Source organism: Arachis hypogaea, chromosome 13 (genome assembly GCF_003086295.3).
Source record: "Arachis hypogaea cultivar Tifrunner chromosome 13, arahy.Tifrunner.gnm2.J5K5, whole genome shotgun sequence".
Taxonomy (NCBI): Eukaryota; Viridiplantae; Streptophyta; class Magnoliopsida; order Fabales; family Fabaceae; genus Arachis; species Arachis hypogaea.
Genome location: NC_092048.1, coordinates 68,762,056 through 68,776,916, shown reverse-complemented (window position 1 = coordinate 68,776,916; position 14,861 = coordinate 68,762,056). Strand labels below are relative to the sequence as shown.

Here is a 14,861-nt window from a genome sequence, read left to right as displayed (position 1 = left end):
AGGTCCTCATGAAGCTAAATGCGAAGCTATTTGGAATGGAGCCATTGGAGGAAGAACCTTCAGTGCTCACCAAGAAACTCAATGCCATGTTTCAATAGAAACTACCTCAGAAGCTGCCGGATCCCGGACGCTTCCTAATTCCTCGCACCATAGGCAGCATTACCTTTGAGAAGGCTTTGTGTAACCTAGGGTCAAGCATAAACCTTATGCCACTATCTGTAATGGAGAGACTTGGAATATTTGAGGTGCAAGCTTCAAGAATCTCACTAGAGATTGCAGACAAGTCAATGAAAAAGGCATATGGTCTGGTAAATGATGTCCTAGTAAAGGTTTAGAACCTTTACATCCTTGCAGACTTTATAATCTTGGATACTGGGGAGGAAGAGGATGAATCCATTGATGACTTGCATCATCTACCTCTTTTTCCTATCTAAAAGGACCATTAAAAGAAAGTAATCTCATTCAATCAATGCAATTTCATGAGTTAAATGATGAATATTATGGTACATTGCTTTGAAATGAGTTTTGTTTGAATTCCATATGAAAAGAGCAATAAAAGAAGAAGGAAACAAGAAAAGTGAGCTGGGTATGTGTTCTGGGCGTGCCACTTGGTGCAAACGCCAACAAATTGCATGGGCATGGCATGCCAGTTCACAAATCCAGAAAGCACAATGCAAGAAATTCAATGGGCGTGCCACTTGAAGTCGAAGGCGTGGCACACCAGTTATCCAGTCTAGAGAAGAAGTCCATGGAGCTTTCAATGGGCGTGGCAGGCCAAGGCTAGGCGTGGAACACCAGGGAGATGATGCACAATGGGCGTGGCATGCCAAGGCCAGGCGTGGCACGCCAGTTATAAACTCCAGAGAAGGGACGATGAGCTTTACTATGGGCGTGGCAGGCTAGGGCCAGGAGTGGCACGCCAATTATATTTTCCAGAAAGCATTTTTGAAGACCACAAGGGGGCGTGGCACGCCAGGCTGGGCGTGGCACGCCAACTCCATTATAAACACCGGGCGTGCCACTTGAAGTCGAAGGCGTGGCACGCCAGTTCATTGTTCCAGAGAAAGGAGCTGAAGGTTCAATACTGGGTGTGCCACTTGGGCTCGAAGGCATGGCACGCCAACCTTATTCATATCTTGGGCATGCCACTTGGGTTCTAGGTGTGGCGCGCCAGTTCAATTAAACAGAGAGGAATAGAAGGTAAAGTACACTGGGCATGCCACTTGGGATTGAAGGCGTGGCATGCCAATCTTGCTCGAGTCTGGGGTGTGCCACTTGAGTTCCAAGCGTGGCACGCCAAGCATGAAGAATTCAAATACCAACACTGGGCGTGCCACTTGAGCTCGAAGGTATGGCACGCCAGCACAAGCTTACAACGAAGAAGAAGACTTGGCGTGCCACTTGAACAACAGGCATGGCATGCCAGTGTTGTTTTCCAGAGAAGAAGTATGAAGCCTCATCAAGGGCGTGGAATGCCACCTACCGGGCGTGGCACACCAGTGTTATTGGCCAGAGAGGAAGGATGAAGTGTCTACTATGGGGGTGGCACGCTAGACATGGGCGTGCCATGCTAGTTTAAGTTTCCAGAAAGATGAAGAAGATCCTTACTATAGGCATGGCACGCCAGACCTGGGCGTGCCACGCCAGTTCAAAAGTCCAGAGAGAAAGGAGGAAGAAAAGACCCTGGGCGTGCCACTTGAACTCGAAGGTGTGGCACGCCAGGGTGGTTGGATAAAGGAGGCGTGCTACTTGAAGCCAGGCGTAGCGCGCCAAGCCAAGATGAGGAGCTAGGCATGGTACGCCACTCAAACGCCAGTGACACGCCAGGCACATGCTTCATTTCCATTAGTTTTTCCTTTTCTTTTTAGTTGTAATTTTCTTTTCTCTTTTGTACTTTTTTATTCTAGTGATAGGAAGTAGTATATATACCCACTAGAAGAACTAAAAAGGGGTTTGGGTAGATTGATTAGTGAGTTTTGGGTTTTTAGTTTTGACTTCACTTCATCTCTTCCATCTCTTGTACTTTTCTTTAAGCTTATAGTAGCTGAACTCCCTCTCATTGGGAGATGGAGCTTTGTTGTACTTGATGGATTAATGATAGTGAATTTCTTCTTCTCTTCATCTTCTTTTTGATTTACTAGAAGGAATTTCATTCTTTATGCTAGTGTTTAATCATCTTGGGAAAGAGGTTGAATACAAAATGGGTTTCATGGGAACCTTGGAAAAGAAAACATGAAACCATGCTTGAAATTCCTTCTCACACTTGAGTAGATATGGGTTTTGGGATTGGATATGGTGACATTTAATTCACCCACTATTTGGATCTATGAGGATGTGTGGTATAATCAGGGACCAAGCTTATCTCTCTTCATGAGCAATGAGACCAAGGAATTAGCTGATTATCAAGATTTGAGAGATTGAATCACCAAGGGATTGGGGTTCAATTATTCATGATTGCCATGAGTTGCATGATTGAAGATGATATGATCTAGATTTAATTCAAAGAGAGCAACATCTTCTAATCTCAATGAATTTTCCCTATTCTTATCTTCCCCATTCTTTATAGCTTTCTTTAATTTCTGTCATTACCCATTCCCCGTTTACTATTTAGTCATTTATGTTCCAGTACTTTACATTCTTGTCATTTACTTTTCTGCACTTTATTTCTTTTCTTTACTTTTAAGTCATTTACATTTCTGTTAATTTAAAATTCTGCACTCAACAATCTCTATTGCTTAGCTTGACTAATTCACCCATTGATTAAAATTGCTCAATCTACCAATCTCTGTGAGATTTGACCCACTCCTAGTGGGTTATTACTTGACGATATTTGGTGCGCTTGCCAAAGAACGGATTCATTTTATATGGGAGTAAATCCCGGTCATCAAGTTTTATGGCGTCGTTGCCGGAGATTGGTTTGTAATTGACAATGACTAAATTGATGGGTAGTTAGATTAAGCAATTTTGTTCACCTTGCTAATTCCTTTAATTTCAGTTTCTTATTTCCTTCTTTTTCTTTAGCATTTGAGTTTTCAGCTAATTCACTGCACATATTTCCATTTTAGCATACTAACCCACTAACTGTTTGATCAATTGCACCAATCAATCTAACCATAAGTCTTAACAAGAGTGATTCCTTCACTTGCCTTTTGCTTATTTTTTGCTGAATGTATGACAGGTAGAAGAGGAGAAACTTTATCCTCTTTTGATAGTGGACCTGAGAGGACCTTCCTTAGACTAAGGAGGGAAGCAAGAGGCAAAGGAATAGTTGGAGAGGAAGTAGTGGTGGAAGATTTGGATGTTACTATGGAGGAGGAAATACATAATCATGTTGGGGAAGGTGCTGGTAATCATGTTGGGTAGGAGAGAAGAGTTTTAGGCTCTTATATCAACCCAAACCCAGGAAACTGTGGAAGTAGCATCCTAAAACCAACTATTCATGCTAATAATTTTGAGTTAAAGCCTGAAGTCATCACCCTTATTCAAAACAATTGCTCACTTGGAGGAAGTGCACAGGAAGATCCCAACCAATATTTAACCACATTCTTGAGGATCTATGATACAGTAAAGGCTAATGGTGTCCACCCGGATACCTATAAGCTGTTATTGTTTCCCTTTTCTCTCAAGGATAAGGCATCAAAGTTGTTAGAATCATTTCCTAAGGAGAGTTTGACAACTTGGGAAGAAATAGTGAACAAGTTCTTGGCAAGATTCTATCCCCCCAAAGAGTTAATAGATTGAGAGATGAGGTGCAAACCTTTAGACAACAAGATAGGGAAACTCTTTATGAGGCATGGGAGAGATACAAGGAGTTGACAAGAAAATGCCCTCCGGACATATTCAATGGATGGGTACAACTGCACATTTTCTATGAAGGGTTGTCATGAGAATCAAAGAAGGCTTTAGATCACTCTTCAAGAGGCTCACTCAACAAGAAGAAGACAATTGAAGAGGCCATAGACATAATCGAAACAGTGGCCAATAATGAGTACTTCTATGCCTCAGATAGAAACCCAAGAAGGGGAGTAATGGAGCTCAATTCCATGGATACTCTGTTGGCTCAAAACAAGGTGATCACAGCTCAACTAGCAGCTCTAACAAAGCAAATGGAGAAGAATCAAGTCTCAGTTATCCAAGCCCAAGCACCTATGCAAGAAGAAGATACCCCAGAAGTTGAATGTGAATGGGAGCAGGCCAACTATGTGAACAATCCCTCCAGACCACCATATGACCCCAATGCCAAAACATACAACCCAGGTTGGAAGAACCACTCAAATTTTGGGTGGAGAAACCAACAAAGCCACAACTAAGATCACAAATCATACCATAACAACCAATACAACAACCCCAACCATAACAACCACAGATCCTACCATAACTCACGAAATGCACCATACCACTCCACACAACAACCATACAACGACCATTCTCAAAATGTATCATCCTCAGCCCCACAACCATGTGATAGCAGCAACAAATTTGCAAGATTGGAGGCTGCTATGTCACAATTGGTAGAGAGTATTGCCACTGTTGCAGAGAGACAATTCCAAGCTGACAAAAAGATAGACTCAATCCAAGAGGAGACCAGATCCAACATAAGGAACCAAGGGGCAGCAATTTCAAAACTGAAAGTACAACTAGGGAGCTTGTCCAAACAGATACCAATGCCCATACACACATTTTCAAGTGATACTATGGCCAACCCAAGAGGGGAATGCAAAGTCATCACACTAAGAAGTGGAAAGGTGGTGGAAGAGGCTTCCTCAAACCACAAATTACAAGGAGAAGAAGCTATAATTGATCTAGGAACTAAGAAGGAAGAAGAGACACCTGAACCAACCCCGCCAAAACAAGTCTTGAAGTCATATGTACCAAAAGCACCCTACCCACAAAGGCTGAGGAAAGATGGAAAGGACAACCAATTTTCTAGATTCTTGGAGATATTTAAGAAGCTCCAAATTAACATACCTTTTGCTGAGGTATTAGAGCAAATGCCACTCTATGACAAGTTTCTAAAGAAGCTCATGACAAGGAAAAGAAACTGGGAAGAAAAGGAAACTATAGTGCTCTCGGAGGAATGTAGTGCCATCATACAAAAGAAGCTTCCCCAAAAGATGAAAGATCCTGGGAGCTTCCAAATCCCCTGCATCATAGGGAATATAAGCATTAAGAAGGCATTGTGTGATCTGGGAGCTAGCATTAACCTCATGTCCTTGGCCATGATGAAAAGAATGGGAATTGAAGAGGCCAAACCAACACGAATGGCCTTTCAACTAATTGACAGAACATTCAAATTTCCTCATGGGGTAGTGGAAGACTTGTTGTTGAAAGTGGGAGAATTCATATTCCCAGTAGATTTTGTTGTGCTTGATATGGAGGAAGAATCCAATGCATCAATTATACTAGGAAGACCATTCCTAGCTACTGCTGGGGCCATAATTAATGTACAAAAGGGAGACTTAGTCTTGAGATTGCATGAAGAGAAGATGGTATTCAATGTTTTCAAAGGAATGAGCTACCCAAAGGAATCCATTGGTGAATGCATGATGGTGGATACAATGGAGAAGATAGTTCAAGGAGTCTTGGAAGAAGAACAATGTGAAGAAGTAATGGAGCAAGATCAACAAGCATCATGTGGTGAGCTACCACAAGAAATCATAGAAGGCTCAATCATGCTAGACAAGGCAAGCAAGAAGGAAGTGGAAACACCAAAGTTAGAGTTGAAGACCCTGCCTCCAAGCTTGAAGTATGCCTACTTGGGTGACAATAACACATACCCAGTCATCATTAATTTAAGCTAGAGTAAGGAGCAAGAAGAAGAACTTATTAATGTGCTTAGACAACACAAGGATGCCATAGGATGGACACTTTCATATTTAAAGGGGATCAGCCCTTCTATGTGCATGCATAAAATCCTTCTTGAGGAAGGTGCCAATCCCTCAAGACAGCCACAAAGAAGATTAAATCTAACAATGAATGAAGTGGTTCAAAAAGAAGTGCTGAAGTTGTGGCAAGTAGGGGTGATCTACCCAATCTCAGAAGTCCTTGTGTGAGCCCAGTGCAAGTAGTCCTCAAGAAGGGAGGAATCATAGTTGTGCCAAATGAAAGAAATGAATTGATACCAACAAGAATAGTGACTGGATGGCGCATGTGGATCGACTATAGGAAGCTCAATGAAGCTACAAGGAAGGATCATTTTCCTCTGCCCTTCATAGATCAAATGTTGGAGAGACTTGCTGGACATGAATACTACTATTTCTTGGATGGATACTCAGGCTATGATCAGATTGTAGTGGACCCTAAAGACCAAGAGAAGACTTCCTTTACTTGTCCTTATGGTGTCTTTGCATATAGAAGAATGCCCTTTGGTTTGTGCAATGCACCTGCCACATTCCAAAGGTGCATGCTATCTATATTCTCAGACATGATTGAAAGGTTTTTTGAGGTTTTCATGGATGATTTTTCTGTGTTTGGTAATTTATTTTCTAAGTGCCTACCCCATTGGTGCACGAAATTACAATCACACTTTTGCAACTCCGCACAACTAACCAGCAAGTGCACTGGGTCGTCCAAGTAACACCTTACGTGAGTAAGGGTCGATCCCACGGAGATTATCGGCTTGAAGCAAGCTATGGTTATCTTGTAACTCTTAGTCAGGATATCAATAATTCTCAGATTTAATTGTAAAAAGTAAAAGAACATGAAATAAATACTTGTTATGCAGTAATGAAGAACAGGTTGAGGCCTTGGAGATGCTTTGTCTTCTGAACCTCTGCTTTCCTACTGCCTTCTTCTTCATACACGCAAGACTCCTTCCATGGCAAGCTTTATGTTGGGCATCACCGTTGTCAATGGCTACATCCCGTCCTCTCAGTGAAAATGTTCCAAATGCGCTGTCACCTCACGGCTAATCATCTGTCGGTTCTCGATCATGCTGGAATAGGATCCATTGATCCTTTTGCGTCTGTCACACGCCCAACAATCGCGAGTTTGAAGCTCATCACAGCCATCCCTTCCCACATCCTACTCAGAATACCACAGACAAGGTTTAGACGTTCCGGATCTCAGGAATGGCTACCAATAATTCTAGCTTATACCACGAAGACACTGATATGAATCATGAGGCTAAGAGATATGCATTCAATCTAAGGTAGAACGGAGGTGGTTGCCAGGCAATAGGGTTTAGAGACTCATGCCATAGAGAACACAACAAGAAATGTGTAAAGTGTCATCCGGTACAATATGAATCATGAAAGTAGTATTTATAGTAAACTAGCGACCTAGGGTTACAGAAAATGAGTAAGCTAGGGTGTTTATTGTAAAATTCCACTTCCGGGGCCCACTTGGTGTGTGCTTGGGCTGAGCATTGAAGCTTTCATGTGTAGAGATATTTCTTGGAGTTAAACGCCAGCTTTTATGCCAGTTTGGGCGTTTAACTCCAGCTTTTGTGCCAGTTCTGGAGTTAAACGCTAGAATTCTTGAGCTGACTTGGAATGCCTATTTGGGCTATCAAATCTCAGGCAAAGTATGGACTATTATATATTGCTGGAAAGCCCAGGATGTCTACTTTCCAACGCAATTAAGAGCGCGCCAATTGGACTTCCGTAGCTCCAGAAAATCCACTTCGAGTGCAGGGTGGTCAGAATCCAACATCATCTGCAGTCCTTTTTCAGCCTCTGAATTAGATTTTTGCTCAGGTCCCTCAATTTCAGCCAGAAAATACCTGAAATCACAGAAAAATACACAAACTCATAGTAAAGCCTAGAAAAGTGATTTTTATTTAAAAACTAATAAAAACATAATAAAAACTAACTAAAATATACTAAAAACAATGCCAAAAAGCGTATAAATTATTCGCTCATCAGCCATCTTGCTTTGATGCTAAAGAGATACCAAAAGACCAACCTAGTTTTGAACTGGGAAAAGTGTCACTTTATGGTAACCGAAGGGGTGGTTCTTGGTCACAAAATCTCTAAGAAAGGCATAGAGGTGGACAAGGCTAAGGTGGAAGTGATTGAGAAATTACCTCCACCTTGCAATGTCAAAGCAATTAGAAGTTTCTTGGGGCATGCTGGGTTTTATAGAAGGTTCATTAGAGATTTTTCAAAGATTGCTAAACCTTTAAGTAACTTGCTTGTCTCTAATGTACCTTTTATCTTTTATAGAGAATGCATGCAAGCCTTTAATGAGCTTAAAAGCAAACTTTCCTCTGCACCTATTATAGCACCACCAAGTTGGGATTTACCTTTTGAACTGATATATGATGCATCAGATTCTACTATTGGTGCTGTTCTAGGACAAAGGAGAGATAAGCTAGTACATGTCATCTATTATGCTAGCAAAGTTCTTAATGAGAATCAAAGGAACTACACCACCACAGAGAAAGAACTTCTTGCCACAGTTTTTGCATTTAATAAGTTTAGATCATATCTCATTGGTTCTAAAGTCATTGTGTTTACTGACCATATAGCTCTTAAGTATTTGCTAACCAAGCAGGAGTCCAAGCCTAGATTGATACCATCTTGTTACTCCAAGAGTTCAACATTGAGATTAAGGATAGAAGTGGAGCAGAGAACAAGGTGGCTAACCATCTATCAAGAATCCCAAATAAGGAAGGTGAAGCACACAACCTTGCAATGAATGAGAGTTTTCCGGATGAACAATTGATGATGATTCAAGAAGCCCCATGGTTTGCGGATATAGCCAATTTCAAAGCTATTGGAGAGCTACCATCCAACATCAATAAGAATATGAGAAGAAAGCTCATCAATAATGCTAAGCACTACATTTGGGATGAGCCTTATCTTTTCAAGAAGTGTGCTGATGGGATTTTAAGAAGATGCATTTCTCATGAGGAAGGACAAGAGGTCCTTTGGCATTGCCATGGATCCACATATGGAGGACATTTTAGTGGAGAGAGGATTGATAAACTATTATTTCATGGTTTATCTTGTGCTAATTTGAGTTGTTTTTATCAACTCTTTACTCACTTATTCATACTATTTGCATGATTTTACAATTCCTTCCTAATTATGTTCAATGATTGAAAACTTGCTTCCTAAGCCTTTAAATTGTGTATTTTTAATGTCCTTTTATACCATTCGATAACATGATCTGTGTGTTAAGTGTTTTCAGGCTTTATAGGGTAGGAATGGCTTAGAGGGTGGAAAGGAAGCATGCAAAAGTGGAAGGAATACAAGAAACTGAAGGAACTGCAAAGCTGTCCAGCCTGACCTCTTCGTACTTAACTGACCATAACTTGAGCTACAGAGGTTCAAATGAAGCAATTTCAGTTGCGTTTGAAAGCTAACATCTGGAGCTTCGAAATGATATATAATTCGCTATAGTAGCCATACAGATAAATGATGCGCATGCATCCATCACGTGCACGCGTCATTCTACAGAAAATCCAGCGTATCAGAATTCGCCCCCAGCGATTTCTAGGCTGTTTTTGACCCAGTTTTCGGCCCAGAAAACACAGATTAGAGGCTACAGAGTGGGGGAATACATTCATTCATTCAACATTCCATAATTCACAATTTTAGGTTTAGATGTAGTTTCTAGAGAGAGAGGCTCTCTCCTCTCTCTTAGGTTTTAGGATTTAGGATTTAGGATTTCTTCTTCTCAATTCCAGGTTCAACGTTCCTTTAAATTATTAATGCAAGAGTACTTTTTCATTTAATTTTATTGTTTATTTAATTTCTTCCAATTTTATTTCAATTATCATGTCTCTTTTCTATTCCTTTTTCATAACAACGAAGATGGTATTCATGTTGATAGAGTAGACTCCCAACTTGACTTGGGAGTTGATTAACAGGAGACCCTTGAGTTAGAATACTCAAGAATTAATTGGTAATTGGAAGTTGTTGGCTAGCTCTCTAGTTACTAATGCTAATCTTTTCCAAGGGAGAGGATTAGGACTTGTGAATAGAAGTTGGCTCCCTACTTAACTTCAACTAAGTAGAAACAACAACCTATTACTATTAATCTTGGGAAATCCAACAAGGATAGAACTTCTAATTAATCTTCTCCCAGTCAAGGCTTTTTATTTTAATTATATAAAATCTCTTATTAATTTTCATTCCTTTAATTTATAATTATTTATTTTTCTATTCTCCAACTCTAAAAATTTCTCTGAAAATCCCATAACCAATAATGACACACCTCCCTGCAATTCCTTGAGAGACGACCCAATGTTTAAATACTTCGGTTTATTTTTTATTGTGTTTGCTTAAGTGACAAACAAGTTTTTGTACGAAAAGATTATTGTTAGTTTAGAAACTATACTTGTAACGAGTGAATTCTTTACTACACAAAAATCCGATCATCAAAATGTTGCCGTTGTCGGGGAATTGCAAATGTGTGCCTTATTATTGGTTATTGTAAATATTTGCTTTTTTATTTCTTTGTTAGTGTTTCTAGTTTTAGGAGTTTTTCTTCATTTATTTCTATTAGTTTTTATTTCTTTTGCTACTATGAATTCTCACCCCTTTGGCTTTAAGTTTGGTTCCAATGTTGTTGTAAGGAATGGAAGCTATAATGAGAACATGCATCAAGGTTGGAAGAATCAAAGATGGAAGGAGCCACAAGGATTTGATCAACCCTCTTGGCAGCAACCTCCTCCACTACGTTATAACCAACAATCATTCTGTGATGCATACCAGGACAATAGTTATGGTGGACCCTTTCGTGACAACCCACCTTCACCAAATTACTATGGTCAAGAGCCATTCCAGGGAGCGTACCAAGATGATGAATACGATGGACCCCCTTATAGTTACCAACAAGCCCTGCCATATGCTTATGAACCGCCTCCCCAACATACCTTTGAACCACCATACTCACAAGCACTTTACCACCAAACACCCCCATATGACCCTGACCCACATCCACCACACCAACCACCACATGAACCACACCCAGAACCACCACCTCAATATTCACCATCTCCATATCCTTATCAAGAAGAACCACCTCCGTATTATGAGCCCTTTCTCCTAACAAATGAACCCTCCTATCCACTCTAACCTCCATTGGATAACAACACACTTATCTCTAATCTCATTGGTCTCACCTCTAAAATCTAAAATCTTATATCCCGCAGAGACCAACCCTCCACCTCCAATATTCAACCCTCAAACTCTAGTGCGCTTCCTTTTTAATCACATAATGATCTTCCTATCCCATCACCATCCTCCATGGAAGAGCACCCACATCCATCAATCCAAAAGCAAGATGATCCCAGCTATGCTATTGATAAGGAACAAGAGAAAAGGGATCATCTTCGTGAATTCATACTTCATAAGAATCTAGAGGAGGCCCTACAGGTGGAGGTAGTGGAGACCCTTGAAGTCGAAGGAGTGGTTGAAGAATTAGTGAAGGAAGACATCAAGGAGGAGTCTGATTCTGTCTTAGAGCAAGAGGAGGCCCAAAAAGTGGAGGTAGGAAAGACCCTTGCAGATGAAGGAGTAGTTGAAGGGAGTTGTCATGGACAGAAAATCATCAAGGAGGAGTACGATTTTATACTAAAACAACTGGACAAAGCAGCAATTATTGAAGAGGAAGAAGAGGTTGCAGACTTAGGAGATGCTAAACCTCCATGGGAAAGTCCAGTCATAGAGCCTCCTTCCAAGATGTTTGATGTTGATGTTGAGGAGGGTGTACAACCTCCAAGGCATATCATGGTTGAGGCCTTTGAAGAGGTTGATCAAGAGATAGAGATTAAAGAAAAAGAAGCACAACCCCCTATGCCCTTGGTAAGCCATGAAGAAGAGTTTGAATTGGAAGAAAGCTACCAAGAGGAAGAGGTTGAAACTAAAGAAGCTCACAAAGAGGTGGAATTTGCCAAGGGAGAGCACAAGGGAATGGAGCTTGAAATCACCTTCCCAAAGCTATTGGAAACCTCTCCCCCAAAGCCATTACCATCCAATACAACATTCAAGTGGGTAAAATTCTTATCCTTGACCTTTACTTTCCCACGTGAATATGGTTTACTTGAGACAGATGGTCAGCTTAGAGCTCTTTGTGGCTTTAAGAGTAAGAGGGAGACGGTTAGTAGTTGGCAACCCAATCCTAGGTTCGTTGTGGTTGGGAGCTCAAAGTCTAAATGCAAGGGTTGATGTAGAGTTCGAATGAATGGGTCTAGAAAGCTCTTTGGATGCCTTAGTGAGAATTCGGATTGCTTACCAACTGGATGGAATCATCATGTTCCACTTGAAGACGGGTGCAGAGACAAGATTTGGGATCCAGACATACATGAGGATCGACTTTGGGAGCTCAAAGCTTGTGAAGAACTCCATCAAAGCTTGGGGAATGTATCTGGAATTGATAGAGAATGTTGGAAGTCCAAGCATTGGTGGAAGTTTCGAGATGAGTTCAAGCACAAGCCACCATGTCACGGAGCTCACCAAATGTCCAACTTAAGGACAATAACTAAAAGTGCTAGGTGGAAGACAACCCACCATGGTATAATCATTCCTTTTTATTCTTAATCTTATTTTATTTTATTTTTACTAGTGTTCATTCATAATTTCTGCATACTCACCTGCATTCTGTATTTTGCATTCTGCATACACATAAAAAAAGGGCAAACCATGCATGCGCACAGGCCACGCGTGGGCGTCGATAGCAATTTCGCATCCCATCCAACGAACAGAAAGCTGTGATGGAATCGTACGGCTGGTGTGCTCTGCACACAATTCGACCCACGCATACGCGTCTATGACGCCTGTGCGTCATCTGCCACAAGAGAAATCCATGCGTACGCGTCAAGCACGCACACGCGTGGATAGGGAAATTGGCGTAAATAGCATGTTGGACAGAAAGTTGTGCTGCCCCACGCTGGAACTGTGCTAGAGGCACAAGGTCATCCACGCGTACGCGTCCCTAACGCGTGCGCGTCCTTTTGCTTCCAAGACCACCCACGCGTACGCGTGGACGATGCGTACGCATCACATGGCGAATACAGTTCTCATGCGCACGCGTGCCTTGCGCGCGCGTTGCCTCCAGACTTTTCATACCCTTCTCCTTTCTTCCTTCATTCTTCTTATTGCATTTAATTACTTTTCTTTCTTCAAAAATTTTTTCTCATTCATGCTTAGTTATTTATGGTTTCTTTTTCATTCTTTTCTTTTTCTTCATGCATTTTTATGTTGGTGTTGGAGCTTTATTTGGGTCTTATATTATTATACTTGAGCTTGTGGATATCATCAAGAGTGATTTGACAATTATTATTAATTTTTGGATTGCATGCATGTTGGAATGCTTACTTTCCCTAACATATTTTACATGCATACCAAGTGTTGTGAAAAGCCCATATGGCATTGTGAAATCTTCATTATTCTCTCCTTCTACTCTAATGCCTGTTTTTCACAAAATTCTTCCAATATTTTATTAATTAAATATAATTGTCAATACAAACGTTCTTGTTAGTTTGTTACGAGTGATAATACATTTTGGCTTTTAATGCTTGATCTCCGCTACTCACGCCTTTGCCTGCATGCCAATAAACATCTTGCATTTAATATAATTGTCAACGACATTCTTCTTTACCTTGGCATGATTATCACTCGTACTGCCCTCTTCCTTACCGTATCGCTTTGAATTCATGCCCCTTTTCTCTTCTCCCTTTTCAGGATGGCCACCAGGAAGGGTACAGAGAAAGCCTTTAACAAGCCACCGATGAGGAAAGGAACAAAAAGTACAAGCACCTTCAACAAATCAGCTGCTCCTTCAGATACTTCAGAGGTTGCACCGGCTAGACCGGCAGGCAAAGCGAATGGAGTGTCGTAACAAGCGCCGACTTACATACCTCAAGGAGCTGATTGTTGGCAACTACCCACCTAAGAAAGATCCAAAAACTCCAGACTCCACTTCACCTACCAGCACTGGGAGCCATGACAATCCCGACTGTAGAGACGCTGTTACCAGCCCCTGGTGCAAGGAATTGTGATCACACTTTTTACAACTCCGGTATAACTAACTAGCAAGTGCACTGGGTCGTCCAAGTAATACCTTACGCGAGTAAGGATCGATCCCACGGAGATTGTCGGCTTGAAGCAAGCTATGGTCATCCTATAAATCTTAGTCAGGAGGATTCAATTTGTTATGAGTTTTGATAATTGAAAGATAAATAAAACGTAAATTAAAATAAAGATACTTATGTAATTTATTGGTGAGAATTTCAGATAAGCGTTTGGAGATGCTTTGTTGCTTCTGAATCTCTGCTTTCCTATTGTCTTCATCCAATTATGCGTGCTCTCTTCCATGGCAAGCTGTATGATCCTCTCAGTGAAAATGGTCCAAGTACGGTTTCTGCATGGCAAATCAACTGTTGGATTTCTCGTCTCGGATGAAAAATACCAGGTACAGCTACCGCACGGCTAATCATCTGTCGGTTCTCATTTGTGTCGGAATAAGATCTCTCTATCCTTTTGCACACTGTCACTGCGCCCAACATTCGTGAGTTTGAAGCTCGTCACAGTCATCCCTTCCCAGAGACCCAAGAGATTATACTCTGGCTGTCGTCCAATGACAACGTTGAACATCATGTAGACCGCTTGTGGTTGTCAGGCACGCGGATCTTGGCTAAGTGAGTAACGAAGATAGTGGGTGATTGTCACGGGTCACCCCTTCATTCTGACTTAACTGAATTAAGTACGAGAGTATATCTTGGAGAAGAAGTAAGCATGAATTGAATGAGAAACAATAGTACTTGCATTAATTCATGAAGAACAGCAGAGCTCCGCACCTTAATCTATGAGGTGTAGAAACTCCACCGTAGAAAATACGTAAGAGAAAAAGGTCTAGGCATGGCCGAATGGCCAGCCTCCAAAATGTAACATAAAAGACTCAAAATGGTT

General features: G+C 41.2%; 2 protein-coding genes and 1 non-coding gene across 3 annotated transcripts; 2 read left to right on the top strand and 1 right to left on the bottom strand.

The window, feature by feature from the left end:
• Nucleotides 1-3,734: 3,734 nt before the first annotated feature.
• On the bottom strand, nt 3,735-3,840 carry LOC112738537 (small nucleolar RNA R71). Its single transcript, XR_003169493.1, has one exon. It is a non-coding gene; the product is annotated as a small nucleolar RNA R71 (small nucleolar RNA).
• A 188-nt stretch (nt 3,841-4,028) lies between these two features.
• Nucleotides 4,029-5,801, top strand: LOC112734906 (uncharacterized). Its single transcript, XM_025784429.1, has 3 exons — nt 4,029-4,179; nt 4,450-5,079; nt 5,155-5,801. Exons 1-3 carry the CDS (start codon nt 4,029-4,031, stop codon nt 5,799-5,801), a joined length of 1,428 nt encoding a protein of 475 aa, XP_025640214.1.
• A 347-nt stretch (nt 5,802-6,148) lies between these two features.
• LOC140177626 (uncharacterized) lies at nt 6,149-13,791 on the top strand. Its single transcript, XM_072210763.1, has 3 exons — nt 6,149-6,473; nt 8,273-8,579; nt 13,635-13,791. The coding sequence occupies exons 1-3, from the start codon at nt 6,149-6,151 to the stop codon at nt 13,789-13,791; spliced, it is 789 nt and encodes a 262-aa protein (XP_072066864.1).
• The last annotated feature ends 1,070 nt before the right edge of the window (nt 13,792-14,861 follow it).